Source organism: Rhyacophila brunnea, unplaced genomic scaffold (genome assembly GCF_057557595.1).
Source record: "Rhyacophila brunnea isolate RB1 unplaced genomic scaffold, BYU_Rbru_1.0 scaffold_34, whole genome shotgun sequence".
Classification (NCBI taxonomy): Eukaryota; Metazoa; Arthropoda; class Insecta; order Trichoptera; family Rhyacophilidae; genus Rhyacophila; species Rhyacophila brunnea.
Window position 1 is genome coordinate 270,655 of NW_028233006.1, and position 26,918 is coordinate 297,572.

At 26.4% G+C, this 26,918-nt stretch overlaps 1 protein-coding gene across 1 annotated transcript; it reads left to right on the plus strand.

The window, feature by feature from the left end:
* The first annotated feature begins 630 nt into the window (after positions 1-630).
* LOC147067678 (uncharacterized) lies at positions 631-26,575 on the plus strand. Its single transcript, XM_085953449.1, has 3 exons — positions 631-1,733; positions 24,933-25,227; positions 26,564-26,575. Exons 1-3 carry the CDS (start codon positions 631-633, stop codon positions 26,573-26,575), a joined length of 1,410 nt encoding a protein of 469 aa, XP_085809575.1.
* The last annotated feature ends 343 nt before the right edge of the window (positions 26,576-26,918 follow it).

Below are 26,918 nucleotides of genomic sequence, written 5' to 3' on the forward strand. Positions count from 1 at the left end.
TTTTGATTTTATTGTACCACCATTACAAAGAAATATAAAGATTACGGTTCTTAATCTTATATTAAAGATCTCCGCTTTCGATAATGATTAAAATATGAGCAATCGTTAGATAATCATTTTTTATAAAATAGATCATCACGGATCATTTTTATACTCCTAAAAGAATTCTGAATTAAAAGAGCATTATTTTTAGTGTGACATAATTGAACTATAAAAGTTTTAGAAAAATTGTTTGGTATGAAAATTCTCCAAAGACGTATTTTCAATAAAATTATATTCATAATTAAAACATTACGAAAATCATGCAAAAGACCAAAAATATTTAAGAATTCAATCGATCAACAAAAAAATCAACTTAAAGTTCAAATATAAAAATTGTTAACAAAAATAGAAATTGATAGTTATTAGACATCATTATTTTGAAACTTCTATTATCAGAAATCAAAATTCGATGTATATTTATTGAATATAATCTGATTTTTAAATTTTCTATTTTAGTCATCTGGAATGTAATTGGTTGTTGTAAAGAAATAATGATTAAATCTACTTTAAATAAATAATAAATTTACCCATCAAATCATGAATCTAAAATTTATAAAAAATCGTCCCAAAATTTACACATTCATTGGTATGCTTACAGCATTTGGTTGTCTAACTGGAGCTTGCATATTTAAAAAAAGAAACGTAAAAGAAAAAGATGGATTGAAAAACACGCCTACAGATGAGTTAAATATTACACCAAGCGACAGTTCGAAAATCGAAATGAACGCTGAAGATCTAAAACTAGAAAAAGAGAAACAAGAAAAAGAGAAACAAGAAAAAGAGAAACAAGAAAAAGAAAGACTAGAAAAAGAAAGACTAGAAAAAGAAAGACTGGAAAAAGAAAGACTAGAAAAAGAGCAACTGGAAAAAACAAGACTGGAAAAAGAGCGACTAGAAAAAGAGCGACTAGAAAAAGAGCGACTAGAAAAAGAGCGACTAGAAAAAGAGCGACTAGAAAAAGAGCGACTAAGGAAAGAGCAACAAGAAAGAGAGCGACTAGAAAAAGAGCAACTGGAAAAAGAGCGACTAAGGAAAGAGCAACTGGAAAAAGAGCAACTGGAAAAAGAAAGACTAGAAAAAGAAAGACTGGAAAAAGAGCAACAAGAAAGAGAGCAACTGGAAAAAGAGCAACTGGAAAAAGAAAGACTAGAAAAAGAGCGACTAAGGAAAGAGCGACTAGAAAAAGAGCGACTAGAAAAAGAGCGACTGGAAAAAGAGCGACTAGAAAAAGAAAGACTAGAAAAAGAAAGACTAGAAAAAGAAAGACTGGAAAAAGAGCAACTGGAAAAAGAAAGACTAGAAAAAGAGCGACTAAGGAAAGAAAGACTGGAAAAAGAGCAACTGGAAAAAGAAAGACTAGAAAAAGAGCGACTAGAAAAAGAGCGACTAGAAAAAGAAAGACTAGAAAAAGAAAGACTAGAAAAAGAAAGACTAGAAAAAGAGCGACTAGAAAAAGAGCGACTAAGGAAAGAGCAACAAGAAAGAGAGCGACTAGAAAAAGAACGACTAAGAAAAGAGCGACTAAAAAAAGAGCAACAAGAAAAGGAACAGGAACTTCACCATTATAAAGGTTATCTTCAACGGCTAGAACAAGAAATGAAGAAGGAAACAAAACTACTAGAACAGAAACGAATGCAACAGAGCATACTAAAACTGGCAATGGTAGAACTGAAAGTACTAGAAGAGGAAGCGTATAGTCTAGAAGAAAAGGGGAAACAACTACAAAATACGAATATAGAAGAGGAAGCTAAACAACTAAAACTAAAAGCGATACAACTAGAAGCGGAAGCGAAGCGACTACAAAAGGCGAATATTGAAGATCCATCAAATCAACAGGAACAGGAACAAAAAGAAAAATTAGAAAGTGGAGGATCAAGTGAGTTTGCAAAAATTATCAAAGATATAAATATAAATTTAGAAAATAAAAAACAGCTGAATCTGAAATATGAACGACTTAATAAGTTAATTGAAGAAGAAGGGGAAAGAATAGAACATGAAAACCAAGACGGAACAAGACCACATCAAAAAACAATGGAACAGGATATAATAGAACAATCAATACTTGATCTCGAATTTTTAGCAAAAGTGAAACTAAAATTAGAAGAGGAAGCAAATAAATTAGAAAAATTGAAAAGCGAGTTATTAAAAGTTTGGAATGATCAAATGAAAAATCTAGAAAATTTAAAGCTGGAATTAGTAAGGTTAGAAAAGGTAATTGAAGCAGAAGAACCTAAACTACTGAAACAAGAAATAATAGAACAGGCAACCTTTGAAATAGTCTTGCTAAGAACGAAGGCAAATGAATTAAAAAAGAAAGCAGAACAAGCACAATTTACGGGTATAGAAATGAAAGCTAAAGAACTAGAAGAGGAAGCTGAAAAACTAAAAAATTTGAAAATCTCAGTGAATGCGAATATACCTATACCCGATGGGAAAATAATAAAATTACCCGAAGGGATTGATAATAATGTATCTTCCAAAGAACGAGAAATAATAAACGACAATAAGAAAACAATTTCGAAAGTTCCTAAATCATTAAAGATAAATAAAAGCATTATAAAAAATAATGGAATGAAAGAAGAAGATTATTTTGCAGCAAGCGAACTCGACTTTATTCCAAGCGAAATAAAAATTTCCACTGATCAAATAGAGAAATTAAGAAACTTTTTAAGCAATGATGAACCTTCTTTAATAAAAAGAAATGATTCTGAAAATTTCAATTTTGACGATGAGGTATTAGAAAGTAAAGAATTGAATGAAAAACTTGAAGAAATAAACATTACTATACAACAAATCATTAGTGAACCAGAGATATTCGAACAGCTGAACAGTAAATTATTTTATTGTTTAAAACCGAAAAAGAAAAACGGATACTACGCTAACAAAGGAACCATTTCTAAAATAATTTCTGAATGTCAAAACGAGAGGGTACAGTTAATATTAGCTAAAATAGCTGAAGTAGAAATTACAGAACATGATGGTTCACAATGGATCGATAATAATACGTATTTTAAACACAAATATGATTTTTTTATAGTTAATGATAAATGCACACAAGGGGTTTTTTTGGATTACAAAGATGCGTTGATTTCCGTTGACGATTATATACAAATCAATGCGTTGATTTCTGGGCAGGACAAGACAGAAATCAAGAATTTGGAATTGTTTACAAAGTTTTTCAAGATTGAGCCTCGCACAAAATTTTTGCAACAATTTTATCATTATCTGAGTGAGCAGGGACTTTCAATACCTAAATATATGATTGATTGTGAAAGCCACGCATTTATCATCCACCCAATAGTCATAAAAACAGGCACAAAATATATTTTTTATGAATCGAAAGGCGTTAAAGATTCTGGTAGTGAAGGTTTTGAAACAGAGTTGTTGAAATTCAAAAAGAATAAAAAGATATTTTTGGATAATATAGGCCCACTTTTGAAACAATTTTATATAACCTTGGCCTGTGAGAAAATTAATCTCTATAAAAAATCTGAAATACCCGAGGCCAGCCGAAAATAAACAAATTAAATAAAAACATGTTAAAATGGGTTGAACTTAGTGATTTTTAAAATACTAATCGAATTTACTATATTTATTTATGTTTTACTTCTATTACTTTTTAGGAAGTTCGCTTTATATTAATAGGAACTATTGCTTAACTCCTGCGTATCTCCGTGGGACTCCCCCTTCACTTCTTTTCACGCGTAATTGCCGTGGATTAGGCCCTTTTTCATAGGCGGCAGTCATTATGTGGAGGGAATGAGATTCTGTCTACTGTTCATCCCTAAGAGTTACAAGTTACAACCACACTCTACACTGCCTATATCCTTGCTAAAAGGTGTGGGATCTTTTTCCATACTATAGGCAAGGCTCAACGACTTACACAGCAACCATCTATTTCTCATGGAGTGTGAGTGTTTTTTGGTTTTTTTTATTATTCATTGGCCGCCCCCTTTGGTGTTTCTCTTTAGAGTAAATTCGTTTCGGAAATAAGTGGATGGGTGGAAGTGGAACCTTCGACCCATCACACTGGGGTCCGACTTGTAAACCACTCAACCATACCACCCTATACTTACTTAATAACAATTTAAATATAAAAAATAATTAACATACTAAAAAATATTCGATTGAATTTTATTGAATCTGTTACTTTAAGGTCGTAGTTGTTTTGATTTTAATTATGCGCCAATTGGATTTTTAACTTTTTATAATTATTCATGCAAAACTTATGATGGCTATATAGAACAGATTGCGCTGATATTATTTCCATTGAGTCATCTGGTCAATCTTATTCGATGCATCTTCTTCTCACAAGACTTATTAGTTACTGTTTATTACATAATCCCTTTGTTTATAAGTTCGCTTCTGCTTCAGTTGACATTCCCAACTCCTTAATATACGACTTATGGTATTTTTAAAGCACCTCATCAAGTTATTATGTACTGCATTATTTGAGTTCTACATTTGTAAATAATAAAGATTCATTTTATATTATATCGTATTTTCTTATTTACAGCATTGGTCAGATTATAAATACACTTTTTCCAATTATCTGGAACAAGCTCTTCTTCTTATTGACGGCGAATATGGCTGATCTACTATGTGATAATTTTTTATCCGTTGTAATTATGTAATAACCTTAATTTCTCTGTTTTCTGTTCTATTAATTCTTTAATCAGTGTTTTCTAATTTTTTATTCGTTGTAATTATGTAATAACCTTAATTTCTCTGTTTCCTGTTCTATATATTCTTTTATCAGTGTTTTTTAATTTTTTACTCGATTTTTAAAACTCTTATTTAATTGAGCAGATAAGTGCTGGCATCCCGGAACTTCGTCTTGCAACATGTATAGCCAAGCCAAGTATTTTTCTACATCTTCTTTTTAGGTGGTCTACTTTTTTATATGCTTCTCCAAAGTGTTATTATTTTGATTTTTCTCCAAAGAACATATTTATATCCAGCATAAAACAGTTCTTTCTTCTTATTTTTTCTTAGCGATATACATTTTAACCCAGATTGATTTCCGGCTATGTTAATTATCAATTTTTTATTAGATGCTGGAAAGTTTTTATGTGGATGTTTATCTTTTATTTTACACATAAAATTTCTCTCTGCTTCAACCCAATAGATTGTCTAAGTCATAATTGGCATTTATGTTTACGTTTTTGATGATAAGTGCACCTTATTCACCACTTTCATTTTGTATATAGCAGCTCTGCCCATTGAAATTTCTTTACCGATGAAAAGTGTCTTATTTAGATATAACCATTTCCCCGATAAAATTTAAATACTCGATAGTCCTTTCTCAAGTTCTTATCTTTTAAAATATAATATTTATTTATTTGCTGGATGGTAGTAAATTGATTTTTTTGCTAAAACTTTCCTTATCCGATCATTTATTTAACAAAGATCCAAAATCAATATGATATATTATTTTGTTAAAATTTTAGAAAATCAATATGGCATCAATATTATATTTATATAAATCAATAAGAGTTTATTCTTGATTTTAATTAAGTCTGGTGCAGCTAAATCTCTTTATATTTATTATTGTCAAAAAAACACCCATGCCTTTAACCATTGTCGTTAAGCTTTTTTTCAGCAAACCTTTTCCTTTTTAATTCCGAACATCGCTTTTTGTTTAAGACTTTTTATTTTGAGCATAAAATGTGAATCGGGATGTAATAAATTATAGATAGTTGCAAACATATGGTGTATATACTTATTTTACGTATTATAATAATAAGATTTTCATCCATCTGCATATATTATCTATCACCCTCTAAATGGCATTCTTTAGGGTTTATTTAATTCCATTCGGAACAAATATAGCAAATATTTTGCTAAGTGATTCTCTTGTGACCATAATAATTAAAGCTAAGATCTGATATATTGGACATATCCTCAATGAAACTTAACCATATATTTTTGCATTGTCCCATCATCTTAAATAATGTATTCAAGAACACCCATACCCACTGTTTTCTTGCTATAAAGTAATATTATTTGTTTCTTTACCTTACTTGTTAATCAGCGGATCTTTAATTTATTTCAAAAAATTCGCAATTATTCTTTTGTAGGCGTCTTTTGGAAGAAAAGAATACAAATTTTGACAATACCTAGGTGTAATCTTTGAATTTGCACAACCATGTATCTTTTCTAATAGATATGATAGATTTGTATTTATCTCACCATAGTTCATATACCTATAGTTATAATCACAAAAACTATTTTTGTAGCTTTTAAAGCCATTGGTAAACTTAGCTGCGTTCAAAAACAATAAAAGCATATTCATTCAACATTTTCTTATTTCTAAAATAAGATTTAGACTAATTTATGTTTTTGCTTTAAATTACTATAAAAATTGGCATTTTTTTATGTTGTTAGTTAATTACCCAGTGTTGATAAGAATTCATAAACCAGAAAAAAATACACCCCAACATATACATACGTAGAATAAAATAATTTAAAGAAAATATGGTAAATTTATTCTTGATATCAGGTGCTATGTTTTATATTATTATAGTCAATGTTTCGATAACTCTTTAGGTAAAGAATATTGGCTGTTTACATTTATACCTATAAAAGGTGTTTTAACCATATTATATTTTAAATCAACTTTTCTCTTTTTATGTTAAGTATGGAAAACACCATGAATTCCAAATTATTTTAATAAATCTAGAATGCACAAAAAAAATATTATCATTTCATTTCTATTATATAACATTTATAGTGAATTTATCCTTCATGAATGACTATTTTCTGTGAATCACGAAAAAGCATAAGGAATGTAACTGTTATAGTGATCGTCGATATTTTCTAATTTGTGACCTCTAAGAATCTAATAACTAAATATTAGATTCGGTTTAGAATGAATAATCCTTTAATTGTTATAATATTGCTTAATTGATAATAAAAATATTTATTGGGTTCTTAAACTTTTTGAAAGTAAAAATAATATATTGTATAGAAAATCAAAAGCGTGCAAAATTTTACTTATTCTAAAAGTAAATACAACTTTTGGCATATAAATACACAAATTAACAAAAATTCAACCAGACCGAGTCCATGAAATACAAAAAAAACTTGTTAAACCCATTCCCAATTTTATTGCGAAATTGGGTGTTCACAGTTATTTTAATGGTATTAATTACGTACAAAAAAACCCTATGATTCTGAAATTATATCGCAATTTGTGGCGGTTTATTCACTTTTAATTAATTTATGTGGCTACTTTCATTCGAATCGAAGCCTCTATGCTGAAATTAAAAGAACCGCGAAAATGCTAGCACGTTTTTGAATTTAATTTAAACATTCCAACCAGCATCATCAAATAAATTTTCTTTTTTTTGATTCATGCCTACGTTTTATAATTGAATATAAAAAACATTTGAAATCAACCGTAGTTTAAGCAACGTAAATACAACACCGTCATGTAATATTTCAGAAAAAAAATGAACGACCCATATCTTGATTATTTCTATTTTGAAAACAAGATATTTGTGCATTTGGTTTATAATGCTGAAAATTTTTGAGATGTCTGTGTAATAACACAAAAGGTCACATATGATGCAAAAAAAGCCACATCTTTTATTAAACTCGGTTTATGTCAATAATATATTTACACTATTGCAAAATAATAAAGCGGAGAGGAAAGACGCCTATAGCTACCATGGCTGCAAATTAGGCAAGTTCTTTAGAATAAAATTTACATTTGTTTGGAGTTTAGAATATCGTTTTTTTTACATTATCTCAAAATTTAATTATTATAAAATTTTTTTAAAATTAATAAAATTTGTTCATTGAAATATTTTATCTTTGGTTTTAATTGTGTACGTGACATGTATTAAAAATAAGAATTTTCCGCAGTAGATTTAATTAGATAATGAACTTAGTAGTTTATATGATTCATTTTTTTACGATATTTATTGCATATGGGACATTATGTTGTAGGATGAGTAATGTTAGAAGAATCAGAATTTTCATCCTATTCACTGCGTCTAGACATAAGTGATTCGATTTTGTTCATGTAACCATCTGGTAAATATACTACCGGGATTTTCTGAAAATGTAATCTAATGGATCGTATGAACTCATTTGCTAGTAGCTCTTCAATGAAGCCAACATTAGAATTATTCTCTTTTACGAGCTCCAAGAATTTTTCGCTGCCAATATAAAGATTTTTCAAAGTATCTCCATTTATAAGCTCATCGTGATAATCTTGTAACTCAATTGTTTTTTCTTCGGCATAAATTATATGACTGAGAAACTCCTTAAGAAAATAAATTAATGGATCGTTTGTATCCATAGTAAGCACGTAATATGCAAATTCCCGATCGTCATGGCATGTATAGTACAACCTAGATATCAGATAAGCTTGTTTTGGTGATGGTGTCTTTTTTGATTTTATTTCCAGTTCGCTTAAGATTTGTGATTTTTTTTCGTGATTTTGTGGTGTTGGCGTGATTTCTTTTATCCTCTTATTTATTTCATAAGTCATTTCATGCTCTGATATTTTGCGATTCGTTAAACTCAAAGGGCGGGCAGGTATTATGATTCTAATTATATAATAAATAGTTATAGTAGAAAGTAAATAAATACATGAGCGATTCACGCCAAAATTGTGCTTTGATATTTTCATCTTGTGGCTTTTTAATGGGATTGAGATATTTGAGATTTATAGAGAAAATTTAGAATCGAAAGGGGAAAATAATGATAAAAAGGAGATTAAAGATAACAAAGATAATCAGAAATATTTCGATCGCAGTTTATTCTTTTTGAACTCTCTAAATTCCGTATTATAGCATTGAAAAATAAAAGCGGTTTACTTGATTTGTAGAAATGGATTTTATCCAATTCACAAATGCCGAACAACAATAATACAATGAGGCATTGACCACAAAGACGTGTGCTTAAAAAATATTCTAAGCACTAAAAGGAAATATAAAAGCTAACAGAATCAGAAAAATATTTTTGTGGGAAAAATTACATATATGTGTCTTAAAGGGGAACAGAAATAATAAAAAGTTGCAAAGTTGAAAATAAGCAAAGAAACATCGAGCGAATATTTCTATACAGCAAAAATACGTTTTAATGAAAAATACAAGCTGTGCAAACAAAACATAGTCGTAAATAAATAAATTACGGTCACAAAATAAACTTATTTATGTGAATATTTTATGTTATTACCCTTCATTCATTATAAATTTAAATCACAACATTCAGAAGCCAATCATTACTTTTTTTATAGATAATTAATTGAATTTAATATTGGGTGTGGTTTAAATATATTATTTAGAGCAAGCAAAAGTCAAGACATCTAGATAAACATACCATATTAATCTTTGATCAAGTATAATCAATATATTTTCATGTATTTTCTACCTTTGTTACTTATGTATATTCAAGTATCTTGTATAAGCCTATAATACTTCTTTCCGTTTAAACAAAAAAATCTTCCTCTGAATACCTTCCCCTTCAAAAGTTTATCAATAAAGTATATTACTCTGGTATTTATAAGATCCACACGCCTCAGTTTCAGCTGTATTTGCCAAATCATTGATATAAATCATAGTGTATTTTTTATGAGCCAACCAGATTATATCGCAATACATTACTCTGATTCTGTAATTGTAAATTTTTTTTTCAAAAGCAAATGATGTTATCTTGATGGAATCATTTTCAAGGCTCTTCAATTTATTTTTATTTAAATTATGATTTCAATACATGCAAATTTTTTTTATACCACTTTTAATTATCTGAGCTTAATCATAGGAAATTTTGATGTCTTATTATTTATGATATTCCGGTTAATCTTATCTTATATGATTCGTATGTAGAAAATGTCTATGGTAGTCATCTTTTAAAAGAAAATCAAAAATATAATGAAGATTTTAGTTTTATATGATGTACTATTCAAAATAATCAATTTTTGTGATAAAAAGTTCTAGTTTTTACAGGTTAAATTTGCTTTCTTCAAATCAAAAAATGGTATAAGCATTTCTATAAATTTAAAGGACAAATAAAAATCAAATGTTTTTTTTTGGTGTAGCGATACTATTTCAAAATTTGATTCTTTTTTAATTTATCTCTCTAATTGAAATTTAGAACCAGAAACTACTTTAATCCAACATAGTATTTGTTCCAATCACCCGGTTAACCTTAAAATTAACTCGAAAGATGAAATTCACTTTTTAGTTGAATTTATAGAATCAATATTTATCATTTATAAAATATATAACAATTACTCTCAGTGGTTATTATATCATGTTTTTGTGCTTGCTTCTGTATAGAATCGATCATTCAAATTTATAATGTTTTTGTTTGATATCAATAACCATTTTTCATTTTTCTTACGTTTAATTTGATTTTATACAGCAGGGGATATTCGTTATTCAGCCTAAATATTAGGCTATAAAACTCTTAAAATATATTTCTTATTTAAGATTTTATTTGTTGAGTAATATTTGCTTGACATATGGATAATTTCGGAAATTTATATAACATTGGTATCTCTTGCTAGTATGAATAGTTTTTATGTTTTTTTTTGCGGGATCATTAGATGTGATTATTGTTTTATGACTTATTATTGTAATAAATTTCATGATATTAGTCACCAAATACAAAAATATGCTTTTATTGTATAAAAAAAGATAATAAATACAAAAATGACTCGGGATAATAAGAATTATTATATTTTTTTCCGCTATATAAAATATATTTATTTGCTGTTTAAGTTTCTTATTTTTATTGTGAAATCTGCTGAGACATAGAAAGCCTATTGGGAACATTACCCAACAACTTAATGCATCTTTAAAACTTTACCATAATCTATCTTCATTGACTGCTCTATTTATGTAAATTGGCATGAAAATATGTGCCTTTCAAAGTATTTTCTGCATAATATACAATCCTTTATGTAATAATTCGACTTTATTTGGTATAATAATGTCTTTTTATTCTCTAGTATATGACTAAAATAGCCCAGACTATTTGTACAAATATATAAATATCATTAGATGTGCCAGTACATAAAACCAAATTTCAAATAGTTCTAACGCCTTAATTAGTCACAGAATTACCCAATTCTAATGCATGTATATTTGATCAAAGTACTTTTGCAAATTATTAAATTGTGATTTTGTACTTTAAATAGATCAAGAGATAAATTTATTATGTGCGAAAAATAGAAAATAAAATCAAAAAATGTATTTTTTCAAATTTCATTGTTTATAAGAGTCTATTGTAAAGCATAAAGTCTTCATTAGTTATTTTATGCTAGTTCGTTTCAGATAACAATATGAAAAAATAACATCTAGACTGCTAGAAGCAAAACTGTAATGGAATGTTCATGGGCTTAAAATTAGTAGTCTTCTAAATATGGATTGAAAAATTATAACGCTGAATATTTTACGTATTTGGTACATAAATGTCGTAAAATAAATGCAAGAAATCACGGTTCTTGTTTTTCATTTCGTATGAAATATATTATTTTATGGAAGTCAGTTTAAATAATGATATAAAATTTTTTGCTGTCATAATATTTATATGGATATGTGCAGGGAGTTCATAATAAGAAAGAATATATCCGTGAGTTGCACAAATACATTAATGTGATAGTAACTAATTCATTTAACATAAAAATAGTTTTTTATTTTTGTAATTACTATTTTTTTAACAATTGTGCTTATATATTATATGATAAAATAAGACAGTAAGTTGAGTCAAACATATATTTCATGATAAAAATTAAAGATTACATAAATTTTTTTTTATATAAAGTATTTATATAAGTGCACATTTTATATGTTACTGTATAGGGAATATATTCTTATCCAGTCTAAGAATCCCAAAATCATCGATTTACATGCAAAAAATTGCATGTAAATTTTTAATTTTTTACGCTATTAAATTAAGATATCAATAATGCAACAGGTGCGAAAAAGTTTATAATTTAAGATTAAATTTGTTAAATATTTTTAGTTTGCAATAGAGATTTCTATTCGCAAATTTAGTAAAACTAATATACTCAGCCTAATGCTTGCTTTCATGGACCACTATTTTCGATATCCACAGCTTTATGGGGTCAAATATTTATACAAAGATGTGCTATAATCAGATTACCATGGAGAAATATTATATGAGAAAAAATTTTTTGGAAACATCATATTAGTCCTTTAAATATTTTTGATTTTTAATCAATGTTTTTCATTGAAAAAATAATCAGCAGGTAGATATTATCACTGGTAAAGCTCTATTATGTATGAATAAAATATTCAACTTGTAGATATATCATATAAATATAGTGAAAGGTTTGCTACATAATAGTTAAAATATTTTATGGCTGTATATGTAACTATCATCACAAACTAATGTGATTTTGTTGTATTTCTTAACGTATATATGTTAATAAGTAGTTATTTTTGAATTGATAGAATATAATATATTAAGAAAATGGGATTAATTATTTTATATAGTTATACTTTTTCGGCTTTATACTGTAAAAAAGCGTTTGTTATATCAGATGTAACAAATAAATAGCATAAATTTTAATTATTTCCGATTTTTATTATTATTTAAGCTTATTTTTTTTATTATTAAAGATTATCGATTAGTTTTCCATATATGAAATACGATTCTAAAGTATCCGAATATAGCATTATAAAAATTTGTACTGTTAAAATTGTTTTTCGGCTTTTTTTTGCTTTTTAAGCATTTTTTGTTGTTTTAATAAAAGAACTTGAGCTATCATTATTCTACTTAAAAATTTTTAAGTGTACAAAAATAAAATAATTTGCATACGAATGATTTTGCTTTTTTTTTAACTATTCTATTGATTAATATAAAAAAGCAGCGCTTTTTATTTAGATAAACATTTGCTCGAAAACAAGGTGCACCATTTCTATTGTATATTATAATTTACATAATTTTTATGGTGTTAACAGATATGACCATATGTAAATTTAAATCCTATGTAATGCATTGAAACAACAAATAGTGTAAGAATAATGATCTATTAAACGCCTTCATAGATTTCAAATACCTAAAAGTTTATATTTACAACAAAAAAGGCTATAAACTGTTTTTAATGGACATAAAGACACCCAAATGTAGCTAATCTATAGAAAACACAATGTTTATTTTTGTTCATAAATATATAAATGAATTGAATATCTTAAAATTCTACTTTCGGAAATCCAATTTCTATAATGTGGCTTACATATTTGAGGTGGTCAAATTCTAGTATTTTGTCCTTTTGAAATATGTAAAAGGCAAATTTTGAGAATCTCTATATCAATTACATGTGTTTTGAATCTAAAACAACTAAAAGCCCGTGGTATAGCATTATAAATATTACAGCTCTTATATACTATATATTTTACCTAAAATTGCTATTTTAATTTTGACCTGTTTTTCTGTTTGTTAAGGTTTAAGAAACACGCAATTTTTATTTAATTTTTTTTGCTTAAGAATGGATTTTAGACAAATAATACAAATCTAAAACTTTATAATATACAATATATCTGATCAATTCACAATTGAAAGACACTAAATCGCTTATACTGTTATTTAAAAGATCGTAGATGCTGTTTTTTATACAAGTGTAAAAATTTTTTATATCTTTTTTTTTGCGTTTGTTTTTCTATAAAAAACTGTTTTTTATTGGTTATATAGTTTTGATTTATGACTTGCTTTTTTTATTAATATTCTTGTTGGTGTTTAATAAATAAAAAATTAAAAAAAAGTGCATTCATTGACAATTTAGAACCGAGATTACTTTTTATTTACATTTTAAGATAATTTAATCCGTCCTACCTAATCTCTGATATGGGCTATAACCATCACCAAATTTTTATTTTTTGCTTTTGAGCCCAGTTAAGATGATATTTCGTTTACATAACGTGCTTTTCATCCGACCAATTTGTTCTATTCGAAGTCTTCCTAAATACCTATCCTTTTTTTCGAGACATATAATAAAGGAGTTTTTTAAATCCCAGGGATTATAAAACACTGATCTGGTTTGTGAATTCGATATCCTTTTTTTTTACGTAATTGTTTCATGAACTAGTTTAAAGTTAGAACATATTTAATTTTTCAGGTCGTTTTAATTTAATTTTAAGAACAAATAAAAATTATAGTGTACTCTACAATTAAAATATGATATGTGGCTTTAAAATCTGGAATAAAAGTATCATCAATAGAGAGTTGAAAGAAATCTAACCTTAAGATATATTGATTCTAACAAAAAAATAAACAAAAAAATATGCAGCTCGTTTTTTTTAATTTTCATCATCTTTTTTGCATATCGAAAGAAAGACGCTAATTTTATCACTAATTTATAGATATTGCTTTTAAGCAATATTATAATAAAACTTAGCACATATAAGACGTAGAGGAATACACATGCTTAATTTTGTAGTAATTATTTGAGATATTTAAGTAAAAATCAGAGAATATATTTAAGTTTGAATTTTTTAAAAATTGAAACTAGGAAAATTAGCATATATAAGAATGTTCTTCGATTAAATATTGCATGAATAATTCTCGTTAAAATACCTCTAAACTGAAAATTTATAATTATTATTTTGTTTTATGTATTTTTTTGGTATTCTGTTATTATAAAAAAAAATTATATGTTCTGGTATTAGTTTTTATATGAACAACACAATATATTATTCAATAGATTGATCATTTTTGGGTTGGTGTTAAAAAGGGATACTCATGACATTAAAATAAATTACAACCATGAAAATAAAATATTTTCAATCAACATGATAAATGAAATATTGAAAGTACAATTTATTTATGTCACGATTTCGTAGTCAATACGATCGTCTATTTGTTTTCTTGGTAGTTTTAATCTTTGAATTCTCTATCCCATCATGAAATAGATAACCCATGAATGATCTTGGATTCTAAAACAAAAAATCCTTTTATTTCGTCTGTAACCTATCCAAGTTTATGATAAAATAATTTCATCGATTCTATGAAGCGAATTTATTTTCTATTCAATATAATTGTTCTGTATTATTTTACAATTATCACCGCTTTTTGATTTTTTTGAACAATTAGTAACTAAAATTCGTTGTTACATAAAAATTTAGTAAAATACATAATGTGTATAAGGTATAATTTACCTTTATATTTGCATGACATACTAGTATTAGCTTATATGACACCTTTGCTCTTTAATCCATAGTTTCAAATATCTATAAATGAATAATACATTTCTTTGTGTAGTTATCGATATTTTTACGAATAGAGTGCAATTTATAGAAAAGCTATATTTACCATTATTATACCGTAAAAAACAGTGTGTTTATGATCATATTAATTTATTTTGTTATAAAATAGAAAATTATTTCACTCGTAGTATCTATAGAGATATGATTTTCGATAGATTCTTTATATATTTATATTCAAAATTGTAGAGAATAGGCAGAAATTAATAATTTTACTTAAAGAAACGCGATGGTTTCTAGGTAAATTAGATTTTGCAAAGGCAGCTATGCTATATAAAACACATGAAGTCTGTATAAATACAATTAAAAACCATTAAATTTATAAAATATGTTGAATATGAAGACTAATACGATGTAGATTGCTATAAAATATGATTTAAAGGGTGAACCGTCCCGTCATAATATCAGAAAGTGGCACAACAAACCATAGTTCTGCAATAAAAAATTATAAATTGGAAATTGAAACTAAATTGCAAAATCTCATGTAATATTGATGTTTTACCATCATGATTTTTTTTCATAGTGATTTCCAGTTTAAAAATGAGATCTTCGCTATTAAATATTAAGAATAAAAGTCATAGGTGTTTAAATTATTCAATTCAATGTTTTTAATCTCGAAATTTGAAGTTCTAGGCAATTTTTATTTGTTTATTTTTAGGTAAATTAAAATTTTATTTATCATTGAATCTACATGATTAATTTAAATCAATTACACTATCATTATGCATAAGTGTCCCCTTATTTTTCTAAAAATGAACACAAAATTTCCTAATTCGCTGATACCAGAAATTCTAATCACACCATATATCACGATTTCATGTTTTGTAAATTTATTAGTATGCTTCTATATTGCCAAGATATACTATGTTCCTGTTGTTTCTAAAATCTCAAAGAGATTCAAATTGTGCACAGGTATTTCAAGTATTCTTCTTTTAAATATGGGAAATACTATGCATCATCTTTTTTCTAATTTCTGGATTGTAGATGAGCTTGAACCAAATAATGATGAGGCTCTGGGTCTTCTTTTGATCACAACACTGGGAACTATTATAGTTGGAATTACAATTTCACTATCCATGGTGATAATATTTAGCACTAGAAAACTATATTTAGACAGTGAACCATTTTACAAAAATATATTCTCATTATTGGGTGCATTCTCTTTTTTATTGGGAATAATTATTTTCAGTGCGGTAACTTTCGAAATAAGCTATATCATGATATTTGTTTATATAATGTTTCTAATATTTTCATATTACAGAGCTTCTTTGCATACAGACTCGATTGAAGTACAAGATGATCCAGAAGAGCATATTTTTCAAATAAGTAGTAATTTAAATCAACAAACGAATATAAATGAAACGTCAGAAATTCAATTACCACCTCAAAGAAATTTTACGAATGGAAGAATAATCAATAATAATTCTGGTTTAAGTGAAAATATTTTGAGTGCCCATAGTGGGGTAGATAATACCATTAATTCTTTGCGAGATCAAGTAAATCAAGAGCCGAATTATTATATAATAAATGCTTATGATTCACATGACGCACATTCCATCATCGGACATGTGCAAGAAACTCCAAATAATATTAGACATTCTGAAAATGTAATCAATAATATACAAACTTCTAGAAGCCAGTTTTCGATAATCAACCATAGCAATCTTAATATCGATGAGAATCTAGATTTTTTATTGGAATCAGATTTCCAGGAAAATTTGGCTAGACCAAAAACGACTTTTACAATCAAAAATATCCTCCTTAAATTAGTAAGAATACCCATTGAATTATTTTTTGATTTTACGATATTACACAGAAGAGCTAATAAAAAGATTGTGTCTAGATCTTTTGCGGGTCTTTTTTCACCGGTCATTAACTTTTTAATGATTAAATTGGTTTTTCTGGGGATAATGGAAAATTATATTTTTTACATTTGCATATTAATGTGCTCTTTCCTAGGTATATCACTCTTTCTTATAATCAGATCAAGAAAGCTACCAGTAATAGAATACATGTACTCGTTCTTTACCAGTTGCATGTATATAACAATCTTATCAATCAACACAATGGTGAAAATTATTATTCTGTCTAAAAAAGCCGAAATAACAAACCAATCCATCTGTATACATCTATTGAGTATTGGAAAATGCATACCGGATATCATAACGGGAATCGCAGCATCAAACAGTGGAATGTTTAAAATGGCTGCCCATGCAACAATTTCGTCACAAATCCAAAATATTCTTTTGAACAACGGAATTACCTTAATATATATGTTTCGCAAAAATGGATATGAAAAGATAATCATCCCATATAAAACAATTGGTAGTGTAGCACTTTCTTTTTTACCCATTACTTGTCTAGTACTAGTTCTTAACTATGAGATTAGAAACAGGAAACTGGAAAAAGAACTTGCAGGTGTTTTATCTATGAACTATTTTTTATTTCATATATTCACTATTTTGTTAAAATCCGATTGAGGCATATAATTGAACAAATTTACAAGGTGTTATCTAAAATATTCATGATAAATATCATATTAGTCATCATTATGACAATAAATAAACAAAATAAAAAAATAAAAAATGTGTTTTTTACCATTAAATTTTATATACATTCATAAAAATTATTTCGAGGTTGTTTACTTTCTACAATTTTTTTGTTCTACGCATGTAATTTATTTGAAGGGGCTTGAATCGTGTTCCGCGACTGTGCTATTTACTTAAAGAATTCTTAGATAAATTAAGATTATAAATATTTGGCAGATGTATTAAATATAATTAATATTATAGAAAACTTAATTTTATAAAATGTTTGTTCTTTAGAATCCAATTTGTTGAATTAACAATCAATATTGAAAATATGTACTTTAGATGCTAGATAAAAAAAATAAAAATCTCTTTTAACAAGACTTCAGATAGAATTCATGCCTTTCAAATTGAAGATTTTTATTTATTTATATTGATATTTTATTATTGTAAAATATTTTTTTATAAAAAGCCTTTAGAAATTGATTACATTTTTTTTTATAGAGCTTTATCTTAATAATGCCTATAAATTTCTTAAAAAGATATCAGTGGGTAAAGAAATATGCTAGATGTGCATATAGATAAATATCAGGTAAACTATTTAGTTAAAATTTCTAGTATTTTATACAAGAGACCCAAATTATATAATTATATTGATTTATGGAAAACCATACAAGATAAATTTAATAAAAGATATATTTTTAGCTGATAAACAGTGTGTACATCAAAAATATCATATTTACACAAAATAAAAACTTTATATAGCCACAGATAAAATTTTTTTCTAGCATGAAAAATGTGTTTTACCTGTAAGTGGAAGACCATGAATATGAAAAAAATATTTTAGCTTTCTAAAATTTAATGTGACTGAACTCGTATTAATAAAAGTAATATTCTTATTTTCTTTTGCATTGCATGTAATAATGTTTGAATTGTGTTTAATTGAAAAAAATGTGATTTTATTCATTTTTATATGACTTTTTATTTGACTACTTCAAATAAAAGAATCTTTGACTATAGAAGAGAAATTTAAAAGCATATGTAAGTATATTATCGGTTTTAACACATGAGATTTTTTTATATTTGTTTATATATAATAGATTTTTGTGGGTTTTGCATCTTTTGCGATGTCAATTGCTGTGTATAATAATAGTTTTAGAATTTGTCTTCTTTCATGTGTGTGTAGAACATTAGATCATGCCATAGATTGTGTGTTTTGACTCATTCGAATTATATTTCAAGCATATATTAAGCTTTTAGATAGTTAACAGTTTTTTTTAAAATACATAATTAGTATTTAAAAAAATTATTACCGATTTATTTCTTTGTATTGCATTTTTTTGGATTTAAAATGAAAATCGTCAAATATTTAATCATAAATTAGTATGTGCAAAATATTTATAAATTATCGAAAAGTTTTATAGGATATAAATAACAACATTGCATATTTCTTGGTAGGGTTATGTGATTTAAACAAAAATTCATGATCATTAAACTAGACCAGATGAAAGCATTAGTCTCGAAATTATGATAATGGCAAAAAAACACTAAGAAATATAGTGCGATTTCTTGTGTCAATAGCTACTGTTATATTATCATGACGAACAAATTATGACACCATATTGATATGTTAGAATCAATAATAGAAAATTAGAAATTATTAATCTCCAATTGAGTTCGCCACAAATATGATACTCAATTTGCCACCGCATAAAAAATACATTTCTCCCTTTTTTGATACGTCAAAAAGTACTAAACTTTGAACATAGGTAAAAATAAATATTTATATGGGAAAAAGCTAATCTTTAAATTTAAAGCCCAATATAATAATAAAAAAGACAACTTTTTTGTTTATCATGATCAAAAATTGTTTCGGATAATTACCAAAATGCCTCCTTGTTCACTTCTTTTTAGTATCCTTGAAAAAATACACTGTAAGTTTATTTAGTGCAATTTTTAAAAAAAATTAAATTCCTTATTCACAAGCTTAACACCATGGCAAATAGTTTTATGATAAAACACCAAAATCAAATGGTTTATATTATTCAACATCAATTAAAATTATAAAATTAATATTAGCATTTCAGCATAATATGAAATTGTTTTTAACAGTAAATTGTGTGTTTATTTCTCTAACTTCTCCCCGAAACTCCGATAACCAGAGTAAATCATATAAAATAACTAAAATTGTATTTTTCGTACGAAATAGCATTAAAACACCCATAATATTATTTATTTAGTGCAAATAAATCAATTGTAGTCGCTCTTTTTGCTATCTTAATTTTAAATCTTACTTTTTATTGTTTAATTATAAAATATGATTTCAGGAGCGCTATAAGATTTTCTCAGCGCGTAATAGGCATTGACATAGCTTAATTCTCTTTACTATATTTTAGTGAGATTTATTGAGAATTGGAAAATATATATAAAGAAATTTTCTAGAAACCTTGCTTACAGCAGTTCACTCGCTTTAAAACTTATGGGGCTATTTATCCAAACAGTATATAAATATTATTTCTTTTGTTGTCTCTGCTCAAAGTGTTTTTATACTTTTTTCATAATTTATTCTCGTTTTTTTATTATTTCTAAAGTAATAAGTAAAAAATTTAGCAAGCAAAAACAATTACCACCAGAGTGACTTGTTAGAATCGATTATATTTTTTTAAAGCCACATCTTAGGGTGCTATAAACCCAAGGAAAAATTTTTTTTCCCATAATGTATTAAATATTAATATAACATATATATGGATGTTTGAGGGGCTCTAATATCTATGAATGTTGTATATTCTTGCAAATTTCAATTTTTGTAGATAAATTCTATAAAACCCTAAACATTAAATTAAAAACTACATAATAAACGAATATTTAGAAAAAATTATATAACTAAATGGCTTTTCAACTATCATCAGACTTTATATATGCAAGATTATCGGTTCTTTTTTTAATACTTAAGCTAAGGTTTGTTATGTTATTAGTTTTAACTACCATAGAATGAATTAATATCTTGATATACTTTAAAATTTCAAATGACAAATTTCCAAAAAAATACCGTATAAATATACTAAAATATAATCTTTTCTTTGAATTGGACTTATATTACTTGTAAAAACCAATTATGTTCATTATATTGCTAATTTAATCTATGAACATTCATTGTATAATGAATTTGAAAGTTCAATAAAGATGTTTATGAATACCTAAAAGCTATATTTCTAGAAATCTTACCCCATTTACCAGATTCTAAGTTGTATAAATAAACAACAAATTGTACGACAATATTTGATACCTATCAGTTTCTACCATATCTAGGTATAATAGTTCAACATGCAAACCTTTAAAAATTTAAGACCTCCTACCTGTAACAAAATATGTATTTTCTGGAAATTTAAGGCATGAAATTGGCTATTATATATTTATCAGGTCCATTGATTTCGTTCATGTTACATATTTAGAAGTTGTAAGTACAATTTGTATTTTTGATAATATATGAACATGTAAATCTTGTAAACTACTTTTTTTAGTTTTAAAATTATAATTTTTGTGTGATTGAAAGTGTTTTCTTTTCAGAGGTGAATACTTGCATTGTTTAGTCTCTTAATTAAAATTTTCTTGAAAATAAAAATATAAAATTTTTCTAATTTTGGTACACGGCACCTTTAATTCTATATTAAAGCTTAGTTTGTACTTTTTTTTGAATTTTAACAAATGATCTTTTAAAACAGTGTATGGCTATAATCCTAAATAAGCAAGTGATCTCACTTATAATTATATTTATTGCTTCGTTTTAGAATTATAAAGTATATATTTCAACTTTTGTCGGTACTTTTTTCTAATTACAGCTAATTTCAATATTAATATTGTTTAAATAAAAAAAAGTAGAACTATTTTTTCTGTCATTATCTAAAATAATAATTTATGAAAAATAAAAAGCGTTAAAGTGATAGATAGCGTGAAAATATTAAATTTCACATATAATGTCTTGGTAGATGATGGTTTATCAAATTTAATTTTTTTAAAAAATATAGACATTTAAATAATATATATTACATTATTGCGAATCATGTCTTTCATTACTATATAAGTTTATTGAAGATGTACTGTATTTGTAATTTCATGTTAATCTACTATCAAATGATCGATTGAACTTGGATATGAGACTTATGACAAAGAGATATTAATAAAGATTCCAATTTCCAACACCAATCGATGCACAACTAAAATAAACCAAAGTGATTTCATTACTATATAAGTTTATTGAAGATTTACTGTATTTGTAATTTCATGTTCATCTACTATCAAATGATCGATTGAGCTTAGATATGAGACTTATGACCTAGAGATATTAATAAAGATTACAATTTCCAACGCCAATCGATGCACAAATAAAATAATACAATGGCGATTTCACTACTATATAAGTTTATTAGATGTTTTTGCTGTTATTAAGTATAAAAATAGCAAGATGGTCTTTACAAATAAACAAAATAAAAATTATTAAGTTATCGCATAAAAAATTATAATTGCAAATAAACTAATAAACAGAAATAGTTATAAAAGTAAAAACCAAAAACATTTGTATTTTTTTAATCAAACCAAGTTATTTGTTAGTGGTATTTATGGAAACACAAAAAATATCTTTAAGGATCTAATTATACGGAAAATTAAAATTTTTAATAATGATAGAATAATTATATGAACATAGATATATTAACGATGTTAACAGCGACAATCAAGTCACCGTTACAGGAAACATCCTTATCATACAAATACTGGATTTATTACCTTTACACGCGTTCGTAAATTGACACAAGTTGTTTAAGAGCCACAATCAATTTTTGAGCGCGACAATCTTGTTTATGCTTAGAGCTATATACTTTCGTTAAGGTCAGATTGGCTTAAAGGAGCTTGCAGTATTCTTTGCCAGGGAGATGGTATTAATCACTCGTTTGTAATTTTCTTAATACTCTCTGCGTTGGCAGAATTCGGACCAGCAGTAATCAATCTAAATATCCAAGGCTGAATATTAGACCACTCAATTATCATCAATTTGGGACGACATAATTTATCAATTAAGATTCCAATTTATTTTTTGATTTCTAGTGTGATTTAAAGAAATTGCAAAATATAATCCTATTGATAAAATATTTATTATGTATGTAAATCAAGAGGTGTATTTTTATTTATTTAAAAACAAATAGCTATTTTAAAAGATAGCGCAAGTATATTTCAATTTGCGGTTTTGAATCGAAATTGATTTTAATATTTCATATACATTTGTATATGTTTTAATTTGCGATAATAGAATCAAAATTGATTTTAATATTTCCTTTAAATTTAAAACATGACGTAATTTGAAATATTTAAAACTAAAATCAATTTTCTTACATTCTCATGAACATTCAATCAATTCTTCAATAAATTGATTTTTTTGAATAGTTATTTATCAATCATGACAATATGGTTCTGTATTTTTGTTTGAATTATTTTTTTAAATTGGAAGTAAAATCAGAATATCGCTAAAAAATTATAAAACAAATTAAACAGGCAAAAACATTCACTTTAAATCTGATATAAAAATGAGATTTAATTTGAATATTACAAACCAAATGTTATTATTGATAAAAATAATAATTTATAGAAAAGTATCATTATATTGTGTGGAATCTTTCCTTGTATCTAATATCAATTTTTAACTACCATGACTACATTATTGAATTTGTGTTTGCTTCTCTGTTGTAGGAGTGCATTTTTTTTTAATAAAATTTTATATTACCAAGAAAATCAGAATTAATTCGTGTTTGATTCTCTGTCGTAGGCTTTTACTTCTTATTATTATTCGATTACTTACAAATTATAAACATAATAATCAAACAAATCACAAAAAGTGTAGATTTCTCTGTTGTAGGCTTTTACTTTTTATTATTATTAGATTACTTACAAATTATAAACATAATAATCAAACAAATCACAAAAAGTGTAGATGTAAACAAATAAAAGATATCAGCTGCGTTTTGATTGTTATGACCAATAGATTAACGCATCTTAATCAATGTTCAAGAATGCTATTGGCCTGTTATTTATTTATTGGTTTTTGATGTAATTTAGTTAGTTCAAATCGTTCAATCAAAATTTAGATTTCTATTTAGAATTGATAAGATTGAAAATTCTTTATGTTTCAGAATCTTTACAATCTCTCGATAAGCACAGTTAAAGATTAATTTTTTCAAATTTGGAATGAATTTGATTAATTTTTATTTATTTACCCGTATTTATCTTCTTTTTAAGACGTTCGCTTATTAGTAATAGTAAATTTTGCTTATTGATGTAACACAGGCTTTTGTCATTTAGATTTTCCGTTGCCAGTTTTATCACCGTGGATTAGGCTGTTTTACAAGGCGGTGATTGATTTGGAAGAGGAATGAGATTCTATCCAAGTCTGTTACTGGTTAATTATGATACACTCTACACTTTTCCATATCTTTGCTGAAGGGACAAGGCTAAATTCAATGTTCGGACGCGTTTTCGGCGTCTTATACAACCACTTCCTAATTTACTTAAAAATGTGAAGATAAGAATATATATAATTTCAATGCATTAATGAAGCAAACTAACAGCATTTTGAATTGAACTCAAAATTTTACACAAGTTTTTTTTTTATCGTAATTAACGATTCTTTTAATTAAAGTTTTTTTTTTATTATCATGATTTTTAGTTGAATAGTTGAAAATTATCTTTAGAATTTTTTGTATCGTTGGCTTTTTACTGAATTTTTCAAATTAAAAAAAAGGAGAGAGCAGTGGTATTTTAAGAATCTATAAATAAAAAAGGTACGTGATGGCACACTCATACTGATAGATAAACATATTAAAATCACATGGTATAAAATTTAATGGTCTAGGCTTAAATTTTAATGTACACAGAAAATAATTATGCATGTGGTTTTTCTATAATTTTTTAACATCTGCAAATGCGTTATCATTTTTCTTATTTATTAAAATTTTTAAATCTCCCTCCTCCTTTAAGTAGAATTTGAGATGTTGAATAAGACGCAAAACACTAAAAAAGGAATATTATTATTCTCTGGAATATTACTAACTTTTGGGGTTTTTATTTTTTTTAGAGACTCTTTTAAATCATCTTCTAGAGGCGACAATCCCAAGACTGTAGAAAATGGCAAGACAGTAGAAACACTGAGGACTGCAGAAAATGGCAAGACAGTAGAAACACCGAGGACTGCAGAAAATGGCAAGACAGTAGAAACACCGAAGACTGCAGAAGATGGCAAGACAGTGGAAACACCGAAGACTGCAGAAAATGGCAAGACAGTAGAAACACCGAAGACTACTGGTGCATCTAAGACTACAGAAAAACCGAAGATTACTGATCCATCTAAGACCATTGAAACCCTCAAGACCGCCTTACTGAAAAAGAAGATAGAAAAAATCAAAAAAACACATGATTATCATCCATTTTTTGATCTAAAATCGAAATTAATGCAAATTGTCGAAATTAAATCCGATAGAACAATATTTGAAGATAATAGAGCATTTCTAGTCCAAAAATTATACCTTACATTAACACGATTTGAAGATTTAAATTATGAAATAATAGTGAATTCTACAGATCAAGATAAATTTATCGTTTTCTTGAAGGAAATGGCAAGTGATTTGGTTTTGGCTGGTACTAAAATGATTTCACTTCAATATTATCATGATGAACTTGCAAATGGAAATCTATTGACTGGTCTTAAAGTCGGAGATAAGACTTTGCTTGAATACATTGATACAGATGGATTTGATGTGTCTCTGGCTGCCAGAACCGTTTCTAAAGCCTTTTATGAATCTATTCATAAACAAGGTTATGCAATTGAACAAATGACTTTGAATAATATAAAAACTTATATGAATTTATAATCATTGAAAATTAAATATTATGCATTCCCTTATAAGAGATATAGAATAATATAAATAGATCAATATCATTTAAGCAAAAGAATACAATAAAAACAAATAAATAAAAAAAACCCACATCTATTAAATAGTACGGAAATTATACTTTTTTGTATCTTATAAGGCAAATATCGAATTTTATATGCCCTAAAATTTTACAATTCTCTGATATATTTGATCAAAATTAATTCATTTTCTTATATATCATGAATTTGTACTTCAAAATGTGTGTAATATGATAATTGTCACCGTCTCATTTCATAATATAAAATCTTTTAAGCTGCTTACCGAAAATATTCGTATATAATATGGCATGAATTTTATATTTCTTGTTAAATTTAAACTCATAATATATTTTAATTAAGGTTTCTTGATAAAAAGGCTTGTATATATTTATTATAAATTTTTAATCAATGTTCCGGACATTAGTAGACCTTTTTAAATAAAAAAATATGTGGTAATAGTAATCTCTTGACATATTTAAATCAAGCTATAAATGAATTTCCAACTGATAATTGCCTACTGTTTATCAAATTTTAGATTTAAGGTAAATAAATAATAATTTGTGATGCAAATTTGCAAATTCTTGATTAATATGGTCTAACAACGATTCAAATTTCCTTGATGTACTGATGAATGATGACATTAAAATCCAGAAATCATATATTTATGAAATTTAGGCTAAAAAAGTTGTGAAACGACGGTATAAATAAACTTCCAATCACAAAACAAATATGAGTTTAAAAAATATGTAAATTTTTTTGTGAATGTGATTAATTTTCATAATTATATAATTGTTCAGCTAAAACTCTGATTTTCTTTATTGAGCTTTTTTAATAATAAGCGTATTAATTTCTTTATATTCTTCAATGCATCTTTTACTTTCAAAATTTATTAATTCTGGTGTCTTCATCAAAACTAAATTATTTCTTACGGTCTCAATCACTTCAAGACTTTATTCTGGGAATCTATTTCTTTGAACATTATGTATTCGTGTGTCTTCCTCAAAACTAAATTATTTCTTACGGTCTCAATCACTTCAAGACTTTATTCTAGGAATGCATTTCTTTCAAGATTATTAATTCAGGTGCCTTCTTACTCTTTAACTCTAATCGTGCTTACGTTTCTTTTTCGTTTTGTTATCCCATTTTATTTTA